General features: G+C 44.4%; 1 protein-coding gene across 1 annotated transcript in view; it reads left to right on the forward strand.

The window, feature by feature from the left end:
* Window positions 1–995: 995 nt before the first annotated feature.
* The window catches only part of LOC126187486 (beta-1,4-glucuronyltransferase 1-like), a 137,727-nt gene continuing 114,169 nt past the window's right edge, over window positions 996–24,553 (forward strand). The window contains exon 1 of the mRNA XM_049928637.1: window positions 996–1,145. Within this exon, the coding sequence (XP_049784594.1) occupies window positions 1,026–1,145 (120 nt within the window). The 5' untranslated portion in view covers window positions 996–1,025. The remainder of the gene's footprint in view (window positions 1,146–24,553) is intronic.

A 24,553-nucleotide genomic window follows, 5' to 3' on the forward strand; every position in this document is an offset into this window, starting at 1 on the left:
CACGACTCAGTCACCTCTTGTTCGCATTGACAGCACTTTGAACAGTGGACGTTACATTTCAGATGTGTTACGACCCGTGGTCTGCCCTTCATTCGATCCCTGCGAAACCCTACATTTCAGCAGCATAATGCACGACCGCATGTTGCAGGTCCTGTAAGGGCCTTTCTGGATACAGAAAATGTTCGACTGCTCCCCTAGCCGGCACATTCTCCAGTTCTCTCACCAACTGAAAAGTCTGGTCAATGGTGGCCGAGGAACTGGCTCGTCACAATATGCCAGTCACTACTCTTGATGAACAGTGGTGTCGTGTTGAAGCTGCATTGGCAGCTGTACCTGTACATGCCGTCCAAGCTCTGTTTGACTCAATGCCCGGGCGTATCAAGACCATTATTATGGCCAGAGGTTGTTGTTCTGGGTACTGATTTCTCAGGAGCTATGCACCCAAATTGCGTGAAAATGTAATCACATGTCAGTTCTAGTATAATATATTTATCCAATGAATACCCGTTTATCATCTGCATTTCGTCTTGTTGTAGCAGTTTTATTGGCCAGTAGTGTAAGTACGTAGAATGTCATTTCTTCCTTGCTCAACATACAGATGGTATAGGACAGAAAATCAATAATATTTGTGTTAGGTACCCTCCGCCTTGCACTTGCGGACTACATATGTAGATGTCGACGTAGAAAGACAGGAGGAGAAAAATAAAATAGGCTGTGAAATGAAACCCATACGCGCCCACGTCCCGTAATAAGAAAGGTGCGTTGTATCAAAGTTTACCACTGTGAAGTACGAGCTCACGATAAGTGGCTCGCATACGCTCTGTGTTAGCGCGTGTGGAGGCGGGCCGGGGTGAGTCTATCATCTGGCGCCGGTTCGACGGTCAGCGGCGCATGCGCGCCTCAGTCGGCGAGTTATCTCGCGAGACGCCAAGTCTGGCACCGAGTCTGCACGGCGTGTGTGTGCGTGGCGCTCCACTGCGCTGCCGACACACGAGGGGTGCGCATCCGACACCTCGGCTGCGGACATGAGGTGCCGCCGCTGCCGCCGCTACGTGCTGCTCACCCCCCTGTGCATCGTCGCGGGCCTCTGCTTCTTCCTGTTCCTCCTGCCACTCCTGCGCACTCCGGATGAAAGTAAATACCAGGTGAGGCGGCCCACCAATGGTAGTCGACGCACTAGCCCTGCACCCTGCATTTAATTGTAACCCAGCGACAAGTGTCTGAGGTACGTCGTCGCCGCATGACGATAAACCTGTGCATCTCGTATACAAATATTTAAGCCATACAATTTTAATGGGAACAATCTCTCAGTCGGTATGGATCCAGTACATTGATATTTAAAAAACGTTTCGATTATCACTTGCTCTCCCCCTTGCTCATCATCAAATCGCAAGGAGTAAAAGGGTACAAGACTTTTTTTCTTTTTTTAAAAAAATTTATTTGTGTCTGTGCCCGCTTGCACAATAAGCATATTTCAAGGATCCTGCCTGGAAGCAAACCGAATTTATTATTTTTGTCTCATCATCCATACGTGTTTGGGTGATGTAACACCATCGACAGTGTGTTTCCGTTTATTTTATTGAACATATCTTTCTTTTTTTTTTCATGGTGCTATCTGACATCTGCAGTACGGTTGGTATTTCAGTGCTACCTGTCACCTGCGATTTTATTGTTGGTAGTACTGGTTTCCATGTTGTCAAAACCTTATGAATTGTATTCGCGACGCGTATTGTCAACAAAATATGTATGGGCGAAGGCAAAAGACTAAGAATTTGTGTTTTCTCTTTTTCACTTTTCAAGGAAGAATACTCAGAAAACTAACCGTTTGTCATTTTTTTAAATTTATTCATGACTGTGCAAGTAGTTTTTTATGCCGAAAGGCAATATAAGGTTTAAGCCACGGATATTGAGCGTAAACCCTGCTTAAATATTTTAACGCTAGCGTAACGACCGAATGGATCAGTTTACGCGTTAACTAATTAATCGAATAATGCGAGCAGCTCCGTCGAAAAAATGATTTCAGTGAACTGCTACGAGCGTCATCAATATGCATCTGCCCTGAATGTCAGAAAGACCAGATACAACAATTACGAGGCACTGATAAACTGTATGTTTTGTGATTGGTTGCCGGTTAGCGAATGTTAGCAATATATGCATCGTTCATCAGTAAAGTATAGCTACGTCAACAAACTAGATGATTACCCGCTGTTCTTGATTACTCATTCAACCGACTCTTACACTATGCAAGAAAAACAGTCCGAGATATCAAAAATTTAAAATAAAACCAATTTTATTTACATGTTTTAAAAAGTATAATATTATAATTTGAAATATATTACAAAAACATCATAATATCAATTTAATAAAAACATGGTTTATAACCCCTCCCAACATCTTCCAAGACTTCTTATCTTCGTATATCAAATGGGACTGTCACCACTAGTGTGGAAACGCGGAAAATTTTGAATTCAAACTAACATTTTTCAAGAGACTGTAAGTTAAATTTGTACCAGTTGATACATATAGAACGTGACTGAATCCTTTTGGTTATTTCGAAGGAACCTGTTTAATTTTTTGGGACTCAAAGCAACTTTGCGCTCATTGCTATTCGCTGTTACAGCGATACGGTCACAGTGAAGAAGATTATATTAGTAAGTCTCCTTGACATGTTACAACTTTATGTATATAAACTTTTGGCACTGAAAATAGCAAAGGAATTTGGTTGCTTTTGATTGCGTAAGTTAAATGATGTTAGAAAGCATTCCGGGAAAGTAACCTGACATCCACAAATCCTCCAAACAAATTGAACGTACATTTAATTCGAGAACTTGTATTACCTATTGATTGGGAATTGTCTCCTAAAACACGTCCTAAATACTATTTAATTCAGTAATTTTTGTAAATGATTATGTCAATTGATAGTAAAATTGAACACCAAGCGTAATCATGAGGTTTCATAAGATAAATTTTGAGAAACAGAAAGTATGTGACAACCTGGCATGATACGCTCCATGATGCCGTGCGTCTTAAAGGTTTTTTTACAAGTGTAACAATTATAATAATTTGATACGTAGTTACGCTTTCCATATTAATGTAGTGATTAATGTAGTGATAGCAGGGGTCTGGTGATATTAGCTCCATATTCCATGTCCACACTTCGAATATGGTCAGGATTTAGTTGACTGCTCCTATAGACAGTCACAATTCATTTTATGCATTTGTATTTAATAAGCGCTTCAGGGATCAAGGTCCCATCATGACTTCCTAAACATGAATCGTACAAGAGAAGCATAGGAATCCTTATGAATACGAACATATTAGGGTCGATCTAAGCATGATTGTTTTGAATACATCTGAAATACATAAATGTTTCTGACCGGTGGCTTTATTAACAATTCCACGACGTTTTCTAATAAAGAACTGTTTAATTCAAATATTATAGCATCGCATTTAGATACGTGAATACGTAGCTTCATTACTTCCATTGCAGACTGAAGGGTGACATACCGACAGACCTAAAGGCAAAATATTGAATATGGTCTATGAAATTGTCTCACTGCGAAAGGAAGTACAGTGGTTCCTCTTCTCAGTCATCCGATTGACAACAAAATGACAAGTACTGAGGTAAGTGATCGCAGAACAGCATTTATTTCCAGTGGATGGTGCAGGAGCTAAACCTTGACTACCGAAATACGTTCGATACAGTTTCCCACTGTCTCTTAGAGAAAACCCAGCCGTAGTGTGCTATTAGTAACTTTATTGGGAGATTTACGCAACACGATGTGTGAGTGGGTGAATGTATGCGTTGTGGCTGGATTCATGCCTCCCTTGGAGGTAGAACTCGACACGTCATTCTCTGTGCGAGAAAAAATGTCAACCCAAAAAATAACTTCTAAGCTCTCTATGCGAATGTTTTAAGAACGTTACTTTTTACAGTATGTGCACGGTGTAAACGATAACGACATACAACAATGGTGTAGACGAAGTCGAGACGAACAATTGGATACAGGATTCTTGTGGTCCATCAATCTGGGAAACAGCCTCAGACTGGCCAACAAGAGCAACCTACGCTACGACCCATGCGCGTCGTGCGAGATTTTGGCTAAAACCGTCCTTGAATATTAAAAATCCATTGTCATTACACTTTCAGAATGTAAAATTTGGGTTTGTGTAAATTTTGCCTGGAAATATTATGAATGTTAACAGCTTGGAATTAACAATGAAATTGTTTTGTTTTTTTCTAGCCCTCTTATTACGAATCTACTGTACTTATAAGAGTTAATTTCAGATCAAAATGTAAAAGTAATCAGTTTTTGCTTAACGTTTTCAAAAGTCCTTTTTTCTTTCATTACCCTCAATGGAAAGTTCAAATTAATAATGTTAACGATATTGTTCACGGATGTTGCTGTTGCACATAGGAAATTTGCAACGTTAGGAAACACGAGTGAAATGTGGTAAGACCTGCATAGGACTGAAGATTTTTGTAGGGACCGGTAGTTGATATGCAACGTAAACAGAAGTAACGGACACTACTGGCCATTCAAATTGCTACACCAAGAAGAAATGCAGATGATAAACGGGTATTCATTGGACAGATATATTATACTAGAATTGACATGTGATTACGTTTTCACGCAATTTGGGTGGATAGATCCTGAGAAATCAGTACCCAGAAGAACCACCTCTGTCCGTAACAACGGCCTTGATACGCCTGGGCATTGAGTCAAACAGAGCTTGGATGGCGGGTACAGGCACAGCAGTCCCATACAGCTTCAACACGAATCCGCAGTTCATCAAGAGTAGTGACTGGCGTATTGTGACGAGCCAGTTGCTCGGCCAACATTGACCAGACGGTTTCAATTGGTGAGAGATCTGGAGAATGTACTGGCCAGAGCAGCAGTCGAACATTTTCTGTATCCAGAAAGGCCCGTACAGGACCTGCAACATGCGGTCGTGCATTATCCTGCTGAAATGTAGGGTTTCGCAGGGATCGAATGAAGGGTAGACCACGGGTCATAACACATCATAAATGTAACGTCCACTGTTCAAAGTGCCGTCAGTGCGAACAAGAGGTGACCGAGTCGTGTAACCGATGGCACCCCACACCATCACGCCGGGTGATATGCCAGTTTGGCGATGACGAATACACGCTTCCAATGTGCGTTCACCGCAATGTCGCCAAACACGGATGCGACATCATGATGCTGTAAACAGAACCTGGATTCATCCGAAAAAATCACTTTTTGCCATTCGTGCACTAAGGTTCGTTGTTCCGTACACCATCGCAGACGCTCCTGTCTGTGATGCAGCGTCAAGGGTAACCGCAGCCGTGGTCTCCGAGCCGATATTCCATGCTGCTGCAAACGTTGTCGAACTGTTCGTGCAGATGGTTGTTGTCTTGGAAACGTTCCCCTCTGTTGACTCAGGGATCGAGACGTGGCCGCACGATCCGTTACAGCCATGCGGATAAGATGCCTGTCATCTCGACTGCTAGTGATACGAGGCCATTGGGATCCAGCACGGCGTTCCGTATTACCCTCCTGAACCCACCGATTCCATATTCTGCTAACAGTCATTGGATCTCGACCAACGCGAACAGCAAAGTCGCGATACGATAAACCGCAATCGCGATAGGCTACAATCAATCCGCCATTTATCAAAGTCGGAAACGTGATGGTACGCATTTCTCCTCTTTACACGAGGCATCACAACAACGTTTCACCAGGCAACGCCAGTCAACTGCTGTTTGTGTATGAGAAATCGGTTGGAAACTTCCCTCACGTCAGCTCGTTGTAGGTGTCGCCACCGGCGCCAACGTGCGATTACTGTGAAAAGCTAATCATTTGCATATCACAGCATCTTCTTCCTGTCGGTTAAATTTCGCGTCTATAGCACGTCATCTTCGCGGTGTAGCAATTTTAATGGCCAGTAGTGTATTACATACACTCCTGGAAATTGAAATAAGAACACCGTGAATGCATTGTCCCAGGAAGGGGAAACTTTATTGACACATTCCTGGGGTCGGATACATCACATGATCACACTGACAGAACCACAGGCACATAGACACAGGCAACAGAGCATGCACAATGTCGGCACTAGTACAGTGTATATCCACCTTTCGCAGCAATGCAGGCTGCTATTCTCCCATGGAGACGATCGTAGAGATGCTGGATGTAGTCCTGTGGAACGGCTTGCCATGCCATTTCCACCTGGCGCCTCAGTTGGACCAGCGTTCGTGCTGGACGTGCAGAGCGCGTGAGACGACGCTTCATCCAGTTCCAAACATGCTCAATGGGGGACAGATCCGGAGATCTTGCTGGCCAGGGTAGTTGACTTACACCTTCTAGAGCACGTTGGGTGGCACGGGATACATGCGGACGTGCATTGTCCTGTTGGAACAGCAAGTTCCCTTGCCGGTCTAGGAATGGTAGAACGATGGGTTCGATGACGGTTTGGATGTACCGTGCACTATTCAGTGTCCCCTCGACGATCACCAGTGGTGTACGGCCAGTGTAGGAGATCGCTCCCCACACCATGCTCCCGGGTGTTGGCCCTGTGTGCCTCGGTCATGTGCAGTCCTGATTGTGGCGCTCACCTGCACGGCGCCAAACACGCATACGACCATCATTGGCACCAAGGCAGAAGCGACTCTCATCGCTGAAGACGACACGTCTCCATTCGTCCCTCCATTCATGCCTGTCGCGACGTTGGGGCGTGAGCGGAAGACGGCCTAACGGTGTGCGGGACCGTAGCCCAGCTTCATGGAGACGGTTGCGAATGGTCCTCGCCGATACCCCAGGAGCAACAGTGTCCCTAATTTGCTGGGAAGTGGCGGTGCGGTCCCCTACGGCACTGCGTAGGATCCTACGGTCTTGGCGTGCATCCGTGCGTCGCTGCGGTCCGGTCCCAGGTCGACGGGCACGTGCACCTTCCGCCGACCACTGGCGACAATATCGATGCGCTGTGGAGACCTCACGCCCCACGTGTTGAGCAATTCGGCGGTACGTCCACCCGGCCTCCCGCATGCCCACTATACGCCCTCGCTCAAAGTCCGTCAACTGCACATACGGTTCACGTCCACGCTGTCGCGACATGCTACCAGTGTTAAAGACTGCGATGGAGCTCCGTATGCCACGGCAAACTGGCTGACACTGACGGCGGCGGTGCACAAATGCTGTGCAGCTAGCGCCATTCGACGGCCAACACCGCGGTTCCTGGTGTGTCCGCTGTGCCGTGCGTGTGATCATTGCTTGTACAGCCCTCTCGCATTGTCCGGAGCAAGTATGGTGGGTCTGACACACCGGTGTCAATGTGTTCTTTTTTCCATTTCCAGGAGTGTATTAGATTGCCGCTTAAGTTCGAAGCGCTTTTGTTTTCCATGTTGGTACTCCAGTTGCTATAGGTTTATTTATTGATTGGCATTTTTAGTTTGTAGTTCACTGATGCTGTCTGAATTTACACATTGTCATTTTGTCATTTGGAGGTAGTGAGTGGAGCTGTGGACGCTAGAAAATGGAGTGTCAAGTGGAGAAATTGGAACGTTTCCGACACATTCTTCTGTTTAAGTTCGATAGAGGAGGCAGCCAGAAACATTTGCTACGTTTATGTGGATAACGCCATTGGACGAGGACGCCAAGAAAATGGTTTCCTCGTTTTAAGGAGGATCATTTTGACATTGGTGACTCTCCTCCTTCAGAAAGACTTTCGGGATATGATGATGATCATTAAGCGTATTAATCCACAATGACCTACCCGAATGTACGTGAGAATTGGTAAATGAACTGTGATCACCCCACCATGGTGCGACATTTGCACGCTGTGGGGGATGTTCTATAATAGGGTGAACGGCTACCGCTCGTGAAGAGCTTCGACCATTCCTATCGTGTATCGTTACTGGTGACGAGAAGTGGTGTCTTCATGCTAACATGAGCAAACGAAAGGAGTGGCTGACACCGAGCAGAGTAGCAACTCCCCTACACAGACCTGCGCGCATCCACAAAGGATAACGTTACGCATTTGGTGGAACAGCGACGGTGTGGTGTACTACGAATTCCTTCCCCGATGTGTAACCATCACAGATGACAATTATTGTCAGCAACTGAGGCGTCTTACAGACACAGTCCAGGAACAACGATGAGGAAGACTGCATGAAGTAATGATACTCCATCAGAATTCTTTCCCGCATTCTGCTACACTGACAAAAACACTATAGAGGAATTCATCTGAACTTGCGCCCTAAGATTTTCATCTTTTCCGAGGTCTACGAACAGGCAGCACTGAAAGACCTAAGTCGAAACAAGGCCCCGGAAGTAGACAACATCCCATTAGAACTACTGACAGCCTTGGTAGAGCCCGGCCTAACAAAACTCTACCATCCGATGAGCAAGATGTATGAGACAGGCGAAATACCCTCAGACTTCAAATATAATAATTCCAATCCCAAAGAAAGCAAGTCTTGACAGATGTGAAAATTACCGAACTATCAGTTTAATAGCCCACTGCTGCAAAATACTAACACGAATTCTTTACACACGAATGGAAAAACTGGTAGAAGCCGACCTCGGGGAAGATCAGTTTGGATTCATTAGGAATGTTGGAACACGTGAGGCAATACTGACCCTACTACTTATTTTAGAAGCTAGATTAAGAAAAGGCAAATCTACGTTTCTAGCATTTGGAACTTAGAGAAAGCTTTTGACAATGTTGACTGGAATACTCTCTTTCAAATTTTGAAGGTGGCAGGGGTAAAATACAGGGAGCGAAAGGCTATTTACAATTTTTACAGAAACCAGATTGAGGTTATAAGGGTCGAGGCGCATCAAAGGGAAGCAGTGGTGGGGAAGGGTGTGAGACAGGGTTGTAGCCTCTCCCCGATGTTAATCTATATACTGAGCAAGTAGTAAAGGAAACAAAAGAAGAATTTGGAGTAGGAATTAATATCCATGGAGAAGAAATTAAATCTTTGAGGTTCGCCGATGACATTGTAATTCTGTCAGAGACAGCAAAGCACTTGGAAGAGCAGATGAACGGAATGGACAGGGTCTTAAAAGGAGGATATAATATGAACATCAACAAAAGCAAAACTAGAATAATGGAATGTCGTCGAATTAAATCGGGTGATGCCTCAGGAATTAGATTAGGATATGAGACACTTAAAGTAGTAATTGAGTTTTGCTGTTTGGGGAGCAAAATAACTGATGATGGTCGAAGTAGAGAGGAAATAAAATGTAGACTGGCAATGGCAAGGAAAGCATTTTTGAAGAAGAGAAATTTGTTAACATCGAGTATAGATTTAAATGTCAGGAAGTCAAAATGGCTCTGAGCACTATGGGACTCAACTGCTGAGGTCATTAGTCCCCTAGAACTTAGAACTAGTTAAACCTAACTAACCTAAGGACATCACAAACATCCATGCCCGAGGCAGGATTCGAACCTGCGACCGTAGCGGTCTTGCGGTTCCAGACTGCAGCGCCTTTAACCGCACGGCCACTTCGGCCGGCGTCAGGAAGTCGTTTCTGAAAGTATCTGTATGGAGTGTAGCCATATATGGAAGTGAAACGTGGACGATAAAATGGTTTAGATAAGAAGAGAATAGAAGCTTTCAAAATGTGGTGCTACAGAAGAATGCTGAAGATTAAATGGGTAGATCACATAACTAATGAGAAGGTATTGAATAGAACTGGAGAGAAGAGAAATTTGTGGCACAAGTTGACTAGAAGGAGGGATCGGTTGGTAGGGCATATTCTGAGGCATCAAGGGATCACCAATTTAGTATTGGAGGGCAGCGTGGAGGATAAAAATAGTAGAGGGAGACCAAGAAATGAATACACTAAACGTACGTTGCAGTAGGTACTGGGAGATGAAGAACCTTGCACAGGGTAGAGTAGCATGGAGAGCTGCATCAAACCAGTCTCTGGACTGAAGACCACAACCACAACAACGAACAGGCATCGAGGAACTCCTTTCCCGCTGAAAATGCGCTCCGAATATGGCTGGGCGAGTTCTACGCCTCTAAACCACGTCCTTTCTACAGTCTAGGAATCGAAAAATTACCCCAGCGTCGACAGACTTGTAAATAGTGAAGGAGAATATATTATCGATGACTAAAGTCTCTGTTATGTGTATCTGTTGTGTTTATTTAACTTATGGGAAAACGCTACGAACTTATGCACCCACCCAATATAAAGAGGGGCAATGACCCATTAACGTTTGATTACACTATTGGCTACTACCACTTTTAACAGTAACGCCCGTACAGTAGCTTGGAGTACCCGGTGTCAAGCGGCCACATCAAACGTAAGAAAAACAGATGGCCGGCTGAAATTCATTTCAAGAGTCCTCATCATCACCATAGCATGTTAAAGGGAATTTCCCCTGTCTCTCGTCGCCATCTTTACAATTTGGTTGTAGTTGCTGCACTCCATTAAACAGATAATGTTTTACAATATGGATATTCTGCACTTTGTGGAGAATAATGATTTCTACAACCAAGACTAAAGCGATAGTTTTCTGGAGCTTATAGGCTGTCGTTCTTCACAAACAGTATTTACAAAGGAACAGAGAAAGCGAGGATGGGACGGGGGTGGAGGGGAGAATTACGTAGTTTGTCAGCATTCGACAACATAACGCGAAGTATTGGTGTAGTCGTAATTCCTCAGTTTCTTTTCAGTCGACCCACGTCTCCTGCTCTCACTTACAGGAACAGAAAATTAATCCGCGAACTCATGTGAATACCAGACACTTTATCTGGCGTATCACAATCTCGCCATAGAAGTATGGATGTAACGATTAAATGTTACTGAACAGGGGTCGAAGTGCAAATTATAGTACACCGAATTAGATTCCATGCTTTTGGAGTAAACAGCGTGACAATCTACGCTGATAACGACTCTTAGGAAACCCGAAACTCACACTTACTTCAGATTCAAGATAAAATCCAAGTCTTCTCACAACTTTGCGAGAGTCCCTTCGCTGGTCCGGTTAAGACATCGGAACACTGCGTACAATAAGGCAGAGTGTTAGCGAACCTCTCTGATGTTCGAACCTTTTTGTTATTTATAACCGTACTTTATTTTTAGTCACTGTTTACTACTTGTTAGGCCATTATCGTTTCTATAAAACTGACAAGTAACTTAAAACTGTCACAGTAAATACTTCCGGAACGACACGTGCAACTGATACGTTGCACATCGGATCACACTGACAGCGATTTGCAACCGACAGCAGTTGCTCCCTTATCTTAAAATACCTGAAAAATTAGTGTTTTCCTATCTTTCTTGGTCTCACTGGGACCTCCCTTTCGAGCACATCTAATTGTAAGAGGATATAAGGGCAATGCTCGTAAATCATGATCAAAGATCAAAATAATGTACTTTCATAGTCAATATTTAAACAAAAAGGCTTGGCACCTCCTTTTCAAGGGAACACCGTCACAATAACAGGAACAAATTATGAATTCAACGGTTATGTTTATTTTTAGTGTGTCCCCTAATCAGGATATTTCGGTTCTGAGATTCAGATTAAGTCTGTGTTTAATAACGCGTTCTTTCTTCAAAACCTGGATGTTCACCACACTGGAATGACAGAAAATACGTATCCCGCTAAATTAACATAAAGTCTCGTAATCCTGATTGAGAAATTGCTCCAACGCAAGCAGCCCAAAATCGTATAAAACATTGAAAGCACAAAGCTCTCTAGAAGCTCACTTTAACATTGAACGTTCCGATAATGCTGTGAGCAGATACCTAATGTACACGGAAGACGGTTTGGGAAACGTTATAAGCTTTCGTCAGCTGCGCAGCTCACAAATTCAAAGTAAACGAGTGCAAGACCGACGAAATAATACAGTTGATCAGGCAACTCAAGTTGAGGAGAAAAATTTGCGCTACCAGCCACAATAAAAGGTTATTTATTTGTCACACGACCGGTTTCGAAGTTGTGACCATCCTCAAGTGTTTATACATTCATGTACATGTCCATGCTGCTGGAGATCACTGTATAAATACACTCCTGGAAATTGAAATAAGAACACCGTGAATTCATTGTCCCAGGAAGGGGAAACTTTATTGACACATTCCTGGGGTCAGATACATCACATGATCACACTGACAGAACCACAGGCACATAGACACAGGCAACAGAGCATGCACAATGTCGGCACTAGTACAGTGTATATCCACCTTTCGCAGCAATGCAGGCTGCTATTCTCCCATGGAGACGATCGTAGAGATGCTGGATGTAGTCCTGTGGAACGGCTTGCCATCCCATTTCCACCTGGCGCCTCAGTTGGACCAGCGTTCGTGCTGGACGTGCAGACCGCGTGAGACGACGCTTCATCCAGTTCCAAACATGCTCAATGGGGGACAGATCCGGAGATCTTGCTGGCCAGGGTAGTTGACTTACACCTTCTAGAGCACGTTGGGTAGCACGGGATACATGCGGACGTGCATTGTCCTGTTGGAACAGCAAGTTCCCTTGCCGGTCTAGGAATGGTAGAACGATGGGTTCGATGACGGTTTGGATGTACCGTGCACTATTCAGTGTCCCCTAGACGATCACCAGTGGTGTACGGCCAGTGTAGGAGATCGCTCCCCACACCATGATGCCGGGTGTTGGCCCTGTGTGCAGAGGTCGTATGCAGTCCTGATTGTGGCGCTCACCTGCACGGCGCCAAACACGCATACGACCATCATTGGCACCAAGGCAGAAGCGACTCTCATCGCTGAAGACGACACGTCTCCATTCGTCCCTCCATTCACGCCTGTCGCGACACCACTGGAGGCGGGCTGCACGATGTTGGGGCGTGAGCGGAAGACGGCCTAACGGTGTGCGGGACCGTAGCCCAGCTTCATAGGGACGGTTGCGAATGGTCCTCGCCGATACCCCAGGAGCAACAGTGTCCCTAATTTGCTGGGAAGTGGCGGTGCGGTCCCCTACGGCACTGCGTAAGATCCTACGGTCTTGGCGTGCATCCGTGCGTCGCTGCGGTCCGGTCCCAGGTCGACGGGCACGTGCACCTTCCGCCGACCACTGGCGACAACATCGATGTACTGTGGAGACCTCACGCCCCACGTGTTAAGCAATTCGGCGGTACGTCCACCCGGCCTCCCGCATGCCCACTATACGCCCTCGCTCAAAGTCCGTCAACTGCACATACTGTTCACGTCCACGCTGTCGCGGCATGCTACCAGTGTTAAAGACTGCGATGGAGCTCCGTATGCCACGGCAAACTGGCTGACACTGACGGCGGCGGTGCACAAATGCTGTGCAGCTAGCGCCATTCGACGGCCAACACCGCGGTTCCTGGTGTGTCCGCTGTGCCGTGCGTGTGATCATTGCTTGTACAGCCCTCTCGCAGTGTCCGGAGCAAGTATGGTGGGTCTGACACACAGGTGTCAATGTGTTCTTTTTTCCATTACCAGGAGTGTACAAATAAAATATTTGCTGGTGACTAAGTGGCAAGGCCACTTAAAATTGTCGCACTTGTATCTGTTTAGTCACCAGCAAATAATTATTTTGTATTTATACTGTGGTTCATGGTGTGGGTTCCTGTAGTCATGTCCTAGTTCATGAACCACGGGCAAGTATGAGTGGCCAAATAAGTGGTCCCGACAGTCGGGATACCAGTTACTTTGGAATAAGGCTGGGCATCTCGGACATATTCTGAGTCGTGATCACCTTTGTGGTCATACGGCAAACACTACCAAATCCACCGGTTAGTCCCTCAGCCGTTAGGGGTAAAACCCAATGGGACTCGGGGCAAGTAAGGCTAGCAACCTGCTTCCCTGGTACTTTAAACATGATGCTGGCAACAATCAGAGCAAAATGCCTCGGACCTTTGGATGTGACGGAGTCCCACCTCTAACTGACAAACCAGGGACTCCTAAGATACGACTTGGCAAACAAATGGTAATGAGATGGGGTGCTATTAATATCAATGGGGGCTACTCTGGGAAGAAGGTAGAGCTGGCAGAGGCTGCAAGTAAGATGGGGCTGGACGTTTTAGCTGTTAGTGACATTCGGGTAAGGGGTGAGAAAGAAGAGGAAGTGGGAGAATACAAGGTCTACCTGTCAGGAGTCAAACAGGAATAGCACAATGGGGTGTAGGGCTTTACATCAGGAAAGAAATGGAACCCAGCGTAGTTGCAATAAGGTATGTAAACGAACGACTGATGTGGATAGATTTGATAGTGTCTAACAAGAAAATTAGGATTGTGTCAGTATATTCGCATTGTGAAGGGACAGATCAAGAGAAGATGGATAGTTTTTATGAGGCACTCAGTGATGTAGTTGTTAGAGTAAAGAACAAGGACAGTGTTCTGCTCATGGGTGATTTTAATGCCAGGATTGGAAATCGAACAGAAGGGTATGAAAAGGCTATGGGTAAATTTGGAGAGGATATGGAGGCCAACAGGAACGGGAAACAACGCTTGGATTTCTGTGCCAGTATGGGCTTAGTAATTACAAACTCCTTTTTTAAACATAAGAACATTCACCGGTATACTTGCGAAGGCAGGGGAACCAGATCTGTCACTGACTGTATAATAACAGATCAGGAATTCAGGAAGGCTGTGAGGGACACACGTGTATTCAGGGGATTCTTTGATGACACTGATCATTATTTAATCTGCAGTGAAATTGGTATTATGAGGCCGAAAGTGCAGGAGGTCAGGTCCATATGTAGGAGGATAAGAGTGGAGAAACTTCAGGATAAGGAAATCAGGCACAAGTACATAACAGCGATCTCAGAAAAGTACCAGTTAGTTGAATGTAGTCAATTACAGTCATTGGAAAAGGAATTGACAAGGTACAGCGACACAGTATTAGAAGTGGCTAAAGAATGTCTTGGAACAGTAGTGTGTAAAAGTAGGATGAAGCAAACAGCTTGGTGGAATGATACAGTCAAGGCAGCCTGTAAAAGGAAAAAGAAGGCGTATCAAAAATGGCTACATACCAGAACCCAGGTAGACAGAGAAAGTTATGTTGAAGAAAGAAACAAAGCCAAACAGATAATTGCAGCATCGAAGAAGAAATCGTGGGAAAACTTTGGAAACAGGTTGGAGACTATGGGTCAAGCTGCTGGAAAACCATTCTGGAGTGTAATTAGCAGTCTTCGAAAGGGAGGTAAGAAGGAAATGACAAGTATTTTGGACAGGTCAGGAAATCTGCTGGTGAATCCTGTGGATGCCTTGGGCAGATGGAGGGAATATTTTGAAGAGTTGCTCAATGTAGGTGAAAATGCGATCAGTAATGTTTCAGATTTCGAGGTAGAATGGGATAGGAATGATGATGGAAATAGGATCACATTTGAGGAAGTGGAAAAAATGGTCAATAGATTGCAGTGCAATAAAGCGGCTGGGGTGGATGAAATTAAGTCGGAACTCATCAAATACAGTGGAATGTCAGGTCTTAAATGGCTACACAGGATAATTGAAATGGCCTGGGAGTCGGGACAGGTTCCATCGGACTGGACAAAAGCAGTAATCACACCAATCTTTAAACATGGAAACAGAAAAGATTGTAACAACTACAGAGGTATCTCTTTAATCAGCGTTGTGCGTAAAATCTTCTCAGGTATTGTTGAAAGGAAAGTGCGAGTATTAGTTGAGGACCAATTGGATGAAAATCAGTGTGGGTTTAGGCCTCTTAGAGGTTGTCAGGACCAGATCTTTAGCTTACGTCAAATAATGGAGAAGTGTTATGAGTGGAACAGGGAATTGTATCTATGCTTTATAGATCTAGAAAAGGCTTATGACCGGGTTCCTAGGAGGAAGTTATTGTCTGTTCTACAAGGTTATGGAATAGGAGGCAAACTTTTGCAAGCAATTAAAGGTCTTTACATGGATAGCCAGGCAGCAGTTAGAGTTGACGGTAAATTGAGTTCATGGTTCAGAGTAGTTTCAGGGGTAAGACAAGGCTGCAACCTGTCTCCACTGTTGTTCATATTATTTATGGATCATATGTTGAAAACAATAGACTGGCTGGGTGAAATTAAGATATGTGAACACAAAATAAGCAGTCTTGCATATGCGGATGACTTAGTTGTGATGGCAGATTCGATTGAAAGTTTGCAAAGTAATATTTCAGAGCTAGATCAGAAATGTAAGGACTATGGTATGAAGATTAGCATCTCCAAAACGAAAGTAATGTCAGTGGGAAAGAAATATAAACGGATTGAGTGCCAAATAGGAGGAACAAAGTTAGAACAGGTGGACGGTTTCAAGTACTTAGGATGCATATTCTCACAGGATGGCAACATAGTGAACGAACTGGAAGCGAGGTGTAGCAAAGCTAATGCAGTGAGCGCTCAGCTACGATCTACTCTCTTCTGCAAGAAGGAAGTCAGTACCAAGACTAAGTTATCTGTGCACCGTTCAATCTTTCGACCAACTTTGTTGTATGGGAGCGAAAGCTGGGTGGATTCAGGTTACCTTATCAACAAGGTTGAGGTTATGGATATGAAAGTAGCCAGGATGATTGCAGGTACTAGTAGATAGGAACAATGGCAGGAGGGTGTCCACAATGAGGAAATCAAAGAAAAACTGGGAATGAACTCTGTAGATGTAGCAGTCAGGGCGAACAGGCTTAGATGGTGGGGTCATGTTACACGCATGGGAGAAGCAAGGTTACCCAAGAGACTCATGGATTCAGCAGTAGAGGGTAGGAGGAGTCGGGGCAGACCGAGGAGAAGGTACCTGGATTCGGTTAAGAATGATTTTGAAGTAATAGGTTTAACATCAGAAGAGGCACCAATGTTAGCACTGAATAGGGGATCATGGAGGAACTGTACAAGGGGGGCTATGCTCCAGACTGAACGCTGAAAGGCATAATCAGTCTTAAATGATGATGATGATGATGATGACTGTGATCTTCAGCAATATAGACATGTACATGAATTTATGAATACCTAAGAGTAGGCACAAGCCCGAAACCGGTCGTGTGACAAACAAACAACCTTTTAATGTGACTGGTAGCCGAAATTTTTCTACACCCTATAAAGGAACAGTCATGGAGTTCAACAGGATCCATACGGATAAAATTCATTTAACTCAAGTTGTGTATCAAATTCCGCAAATTGTGAGCTGCTCAGAAAGTGAACAGCACTAATACGAAATGCGAAACTTACTCAAAATTCAGCAAACATAGGCCACAACCTGCCAGCCAGCACCGGATAAAAGCGACCGAAATGGCGACAGAAGCAGGCTGTTCCCACGAGCTCTGAACCAAGAGTGCCCCAGGCGGCTTCCCCGTGACGAGTGCTCAGAATTCTCCTCCTCTCAGCCTGACTACAGGCTTTTCGAAAAATTCTGTGCGGAGGAGAGGGTATCCAGCCACTGCCACAGTGACCAGCGAGAATTTCGTTTTGTTTGTTGAGTACAGGGGGACCCTGCAGAACTTTCCCATTCGTGACAAAGGACGCATCTTAACATTCAAAAGGTCGGTATCAGATGCCAGCCATGTTACGCTCATTGGTCGAGTCCTTCGCGCCTGAACACGGTGACGGGCAAAACTCTGTTAATTGGATGACAACTTTTGGAGGGAAAGGGCTAGCAGTCGAGTAGACTTGTCACCGTAGAGCCGTGTCAGTTAATTACATGTTCCATACATCATTTGAACGATTCTTTTATCGAAGTGATGAGGAACGAGTCAGTTTGTAGGATATGTACACTGATCATTGTGACCACTGCCCAAGGCAGGTTGGATGCCTCCTGGTGGCGTTGCAGGCACGTGACGCAGTAAGAAAAGTGTATAAGCCGAGAAGAGACGGATGAGGGATTACCCTAGACAAGATATGAGCTGCAAATTGAGAAATCCACTGATATAAGCGACTTGGCAAAGGTCAGATTATTATTACGCAGAGCCTGCGAACAAGTATCTGCAAAACGCCGAAGCTGGACGAATGTTCACGTGCTACCGTCGTGAACATCTACGTAATGTGGTATAAGGGCAGTGAAACTACCACCAGGCGCTAAGTGGTTGGTCGTCCACGACTCTTCACAGAAAGTGTGGGTCTGGAGGTCTTGTCCGCTCTGTAAAGAAGGACAGATGGTGATCTGTTGCATCTCAGGCGAAAGAGCAAAGTGCCGGTGGACGCATAAGTGTTTCGGTGCAAATCATCCAGCGCACATTGTTGAACAAGAGGCTCCACAGCAGACGACGCCTGCGTGTTCACATGTTGACCCAACGACATCGTCAACTATGAGTGTAGTGGGCTCGGGATCATCGAGATTGGACCGTGTATCACTGGAAATGTGTCGGCTCGAGTGAATCACATTTTTGCTGCACTGGGTCTACGGTCATCTCCACAAACGCCGTCATCCAGGCGAACAGCTGCTAGAAACGTGTACCGTGTCACGGACGCAGGCTGTTGGTGCTATGACAGACATTCTCCTGCGCTTGTATGGGACCTGCGATAGTAATCGAAGCCACCATATCAGCTGCGGGCCACCTGCATCCCTTCAGACTTGGTGTGTTTCCTGACGACGATGTCATATTTCACAAGTATAGTTGTCAGTGTCTCGAAGCCAGAATGGTGCTACAGTGGTTAGATGGGCGTGATAGTGAAATCACGTTAATGTCTTGGTTCCCATCTGGGTCACTCTGCAGGCCACCATTGCGTACACACACTAGCGGACAGCTACACTACTGGTCATTAAAATTGCTACACCACGAAGATGACGTGTTACAGACGGGAAATTTAACCGACAGGAAGAAGATGCTGTGATATGCAAATGATTAGCTTTTCAGAGCATTCACACAAGATTGGCGCCGGTGGCGACACCTACAACGTGCTGACATGAGGAAAGTTTTCCAACCGATTTCTCATACACAAACAGCAATTGAGAGGCGTTGCCTGGTGAAACGTTGTTGTGATGCCTCGTGTAAGGAGGAGATATGCGTACCATCACCTTTCCGACTTTGATAAAGGTCGGATTGTAACCTATAGCGATTGCGGATTGTCGGCCGCGGTGGCCGAGCGGTTCTAGGCGCTTCAGTCCGGAACCGCGCGACTGCTACGGTCGCAGGTTCGAATCCTGCCTCGAGCATGGATGTGTTTGACGTCCTTAGGTTAGTTAGTTTTAAGTAGTTCTAAGTTCTAGGAGACTGATGACCTCAGATGTTAAGTCCCATAGTGCTCACAGCCATTTTGAAGCGATTGCGGTTTATCGTATCATGACATTGCTGGTCGCGTTGGTCGAGATCCAATGACTGTTAGCAGAATATGGAATCGGTGGGTTCAGGAGGGTAATACGGAACGCCGTGCTGGATCCCAAATGCCTCGTATCACTAGCAATCGAAATGATAGGCATCTTATCCGCATGGCTGTAACGGATCGTGCAGCCACGTCTCGATCCCTGAGCCAACAGATGGGGACGTTTGCAAGACAACAACCACCTCCACGAACAGTTCGACGGCGTTTGCAGCAGCATGGACTATCAGCTCGGAGACCATGGCTGCGGTTACCCTTGACGCTGCATCATAGACAGGAGCGCCTGCAATGGCGTACTCAACGACGAACCTTGGTGCACGAATGGCAAAACGTTATTTTTTCGGATGAATTCAGGTTCTGTTTACAGCATTATGATGGCGGCATCCGTGTTTGGCGACATCGCGGTGAACGCACATTGGAAGCGTCTATTCGTCATCTCCATACTGGCGTAGCACCCGGCGTGATGGTATAGGGTGCCATTGGTTACACGTCTCGGTCACCTCTTGTTCGCATTGACGGTATTTTGAACAGTGGACGTTACATTTCAGATATGTTACGACCTGTGGTTCTACCCTTCATTCGATCTCTGGGAAACCCTACATTTCAGCAGGATAATGCACGACCGCATGTTGGAGGTCCTGTAAGGGCCTTTCTGGATACAGAAAATGTTCGACTGCTGCCCTGGCCAGCACATTCTCCAGATCCCTCACCAACTGAAAACGTCTGGTCAATGGTGGCCGAACAACTGGCTCGTCACATTACGCCAGTCACTACTCTTGATGAACTGTGGTATCATGCTGCAGCTGCATGGGCAGTTGTACCTGTACACGCCATCCAAGCTCTGTTTGACTCAATGCCCAGGCATATCAAGGCCGTTATTACGGACAGAGGTGGTTCTTCTGGGTACTGATTTCTCAGGACCTATGCACCCAAATTGCGTGAAAATGTAGTCACATGCCAGTTCTAGTATAATATATTTGTCCAATGTATACACGTTTATCATCTGCATTTCCTCCTGGTGTAGCAATTTTAATGGCCAGTAGTGTATTTACAGGAGTAAACACCTGGTGCCACACAGCTCCACAAATCTAAAACTGTAGAATCGATGATCCGCATGATTGGTGATATACTGCCTTGAAAAGATGGCTCAACAAGCTATTAAGCAGATGGTCATAACGTTTTGGTTCGTAAATGTGTACATGACTAGTATTTACGTTAATAAACACACTATTGTTTTTAGCCCTACTCATGCAAGTACACTTTTTTTTTACTGGCTACCAGTTTTTAAGCAGAAATTCAACAGAATAGAAGAAGTTGTCCAAGAGAAATGATTTTAAATTATATTTAAAACTTGCTTCGCTACCCGACAGACATTTTATGTTATTGGTCAAATGATCAAACAATTTTGTTGATGAATATTGAACTCCTTTCTGAGATACTGGCAGCTTTAAAAATGCATAATAAAGGTCATTTTTCCCTCTAGTGTTGGAGGTATTGAAATCACTGTTCTATTGTCCCCCCCCCCCCCCCCGGTAGCTGAGTGGTCAGCGCGACAGAATATCAATCCTAAGAGCCAGGGTTCGATTGCCGACTGGGTCGGAGATTTTCTCCGCTCAGGGACTGGGTGTTGTGTTGTCCTAATCGTCATCATTTCATCCCCATCGACGAGCAAGTCACCGAAGTGACGTCAAATCGAAAGACTTACATCCGGCGAACCGTCTACCCGACGGGAGGCCCTAGTAACACGACTTTTGTACACACAAAAATTGGGGCATTGCACCGTATTTACTGACTGCTTCTCATGTGCTACATCAGTTCTTGCTATGACTCTATCGTTGTACAGAACAGAACGTAGTGTGGTTTACAAACTTTAGGGAGACTCTATTATCAGAGAAACAATAATTCTTTGTAAAATATTATTTACCATCTGTTCTGTGGTTTTCTCTTTAATGTGGTTTATTATAACACTAGAATCGTCTGCGAAAAGTACCAATTTTGCTTGTTGAATATTACGTGGAAAGTCGTTCACATTTATAATGAAAAGGATGATTTTGGAATATATACAGTGATCGAACATTATGACTCATCTCCAAGAAAACGATTATCGATAAATAGCCAACACGGATTCAGAAAATATCGTTTTTGTGAAACACAACTACCTCTTTATTCTCACGAAGTAATAAGTGCTATTAACAGGGAACGTCTCATTGATTCCATAGTTTTAGTTAGCAAAGTCAAAGTTCGAAATAATCCAATGCAAGTCATCGACTAAAACAGAAATAATATGTGGCGTTCCCCCAAGAAAGTGTTATAGGCCCTCCGTTTTTCCTGATCTACATAAACGATTCAGAAGACAATCTGAACAGTCCTCTTAGATTGTTTGCAGATGATGCTGTCATTGACCATCATGTAATGTCATCAGCTGAGCAAAACGAATTGCAAATGATTTAGACTAGCTATCGGTTTGTGCAAAATTGGCAGTTGACTCTGAATAGCGAGAAGTGAAGACATCCACATGAGCACTAAAAATAATCCGCTTTATTTCATTTAGTCGATAAATCACACAAATCTCTAGGCTGTAAACCCAACTAAAAACTTAGGGGTTGCAATTACGAATAACTTACATTGGAACTATCATACAGATAATATTGTGAGGAAAGCAAACCAAAGACAGCTCTCTATTGGCAGAGCGTTTAGAAAATGTAACAGGTTTACTAAAGAGTCTGCTTACACTACGCTTGTCCGCCCTCTTCTAGCATAATGCTATGCAGTGGGGGATCTGCATTAGATAGGATTTGCACAGGACACCTAAAAAGTTCAAAAAAGGGCATCTCGTGTTGTATTATCGCGAAATAGGGCAGAGAGTGCTACGGATATGGTATACGAATGGGGTGACAGTCATTAAAACAATGGCGTTTTTCGCTGCGGCAGAAACTCGTCATGAAATTTCAATCACCAACTTTCTCATCAGAGTGTGAAAATATTTTGTTGGTGTCCACTTACACTGAGACAAATGATCATCATAAAACAATAAGAGAAATTAGAGCTCGCACGGAGAGATAAGTTAGTTCGATGAATCCTCTGCCAGCTACTTAATTCTGATTTGCAGAGTAATCATGTAGGTCTAGATGCAGATGAGTTGAGCTAAAATTGGACCCTGTGGACTTGCTTCATGATTTTCCTTCCCCCAGTCACTAAAATTTTCTACCTTTCTGACATTGTCTGCATTATTAAGCGCAACCTTTGCATTCAGACCAGCTCTGTGTAAAGACATCAGTTCCATACAACTTGAGTTTTTCTGAGGTAGTAACATATCTACACAATCAAGCGCTTTGCAAAGACGACAGAAAATATCAACGGGCGACATACTGTTAAGGCTCTTACTACTTGATGACTGAATGTATAAACTGCATTCTCAGTAGAGCAATCCTTCGGAAATCCTAACTATGATATGCTAAGTAAAATATTTCCACTGAAGTGTGCGACTACTCTTGAGTACATATTCTGGAAAAAGATGTCAGTAAGGAAACTGGACGACAATTGTTTAAGTCTGTCATGTTACCTTTCTTATGAATTGGTTTAACAATTGTATATTTCAACCCGACAGGAAAAATTCCCGGTGCCAGTGATGCATTGCATGTAACGTTAAGGAACCGCGAACTGCAGTGCCCTGAGGACCCTCTTCCCTTTCCAGAGCCTCTGTGACTGACCTCCTGTGGTCAAGGAAGACGACCAGAAGGACTCCTGACCCACTAGTTTTTTACCAAGATAACTTGAAGCTAGTTTGCTTTTGTTCTACAATACTATTTTTATTGCGTTAACCGGTTTTCGGCTTACAAGGCCATCTTCAGCCATTTACTGATAATTGTTAAAATGTTTGTAAATGACTTTGGAAAAGAAGTTACACGTCTAGCTTGAAGCTGAAACTTAAAGTAGATAACATCTTCGACACTGTGGTGGTAACGAAATGTAAAAAACGAAAAGTTGAACAGTAAGGGAGTCTTTTAAAGATGGACATATTCGCCTTTTTTGTACATCGACAGGAGCATTTTTCCGCCGGTGGTAATATTACAAAAGACAGCTTCCCTGAAGCGGAGTTATTAAACTTGTTGTTGGAGTTGTGGTCTTCAGTCCAGAGACTGGTCTGATGCAGCTGTCCATGCCACTCTATCCCGTGCAAGTTTCTTCATCTCCCAGTAGCAGCCTACACCCTTCTGAATCTGTTTACTGTATTCATCTCTTGATCGCCCTCTATGATTTTTACCCTTCATCCCTTGATGCCTCAGAATATGCCCTACCAACCGATCCCTTCTTCTAGTCAAGTTGTGCCACAAATTTCTCTTCTCTCCAATTCTATTCAATACCTCCTCATTAGTTATGTGATCTACCCATCTAATCTTCAGAATTCTTCTGTAGCACCACATTTCGAAAGCTTCTATTCTCTTCTTGTCTAAACTATTTATCGTCCATGTTTCACTTCCATACATGGCTACACTCCATACAAATACTGTACTTTCAGAAACGACTTCCTGACGCGTAGGTCTATACTCGATGTTAACAAATTTCTCTTCTTCAGAAATGCTTTCCTTGCCATTGCCAGTCTACATTTTATATCCTCTCTACTTCGACCATAGTGAGTTATTTTGCTCCTCAAATAGCAAAACTCATTTACTACTCTAAGCGCCTCATTTCCTAATCTAATTTTCGCAGCATCACCCGATTTAATTCGACTACATTCCATTATTCTCGTTTCGCTATTGTTGGTGTGCATCTTGTATCCTCCTTTCAAGACCATGTCCATTCCGTTCATCTGCTCTTCCAGATCCTTTGCTGTCTCTGACAGATTTACAATGTCGTCGGCGAACCTCAAAGTTTTTATTTCTACTCCGTGGATTTTAATTCCTACTCTGAATTTTTCTTTTGTTTCCTTTACTGCTTGGTCAATATACAGATTGAATAACATCGGGGAGAGGCTACAACCCTGTCTCACTCCCTTCCCAACCACTGCTTCCCTTTCATGCCCCTCGACTCTTATAACTGCCATCTGGTTTCTGTACAAATTGTAAATAGCCTTTCGCTCCCTGTATTTAACCCCTGCTGCCTTCAGAATTTGAAAGAGAGTATTCCAGTCAACATTGTCAAAAGCTTTCTCTAAGTCTACAAATGCTAGAAACGTAGGTTTCACCTTTCCTTAATCTATTTTGTAAGATAAGTAGTAGGGTCAGTATTGCCTCACGTGTTCCAACATTCCTAATGAATCCAAACTTATCTTCCCCGAGGTCCGCATCGAGTAGTTTTTCCATTCGTGTGTAAAGAATTCGTGTTAGTATTTTGCAGCAG

This window comes from Schistocerca cancellata, chromosome 1 (assembly GCF_023864275.1).
Source record: "Schistocerca cancellata isolate TAMUIC-IGC-003103 chromosome 1, iqSchCanc2.1, whole genome shotgun sequence".
Classification (NCBI taxonomy): domain Eukaryota; kingdom Metazoa; phylum Arthropoda; class Insecta; order Orthoptera; family Acrididae; genus Schistocerca; species Schistocerca cancellata.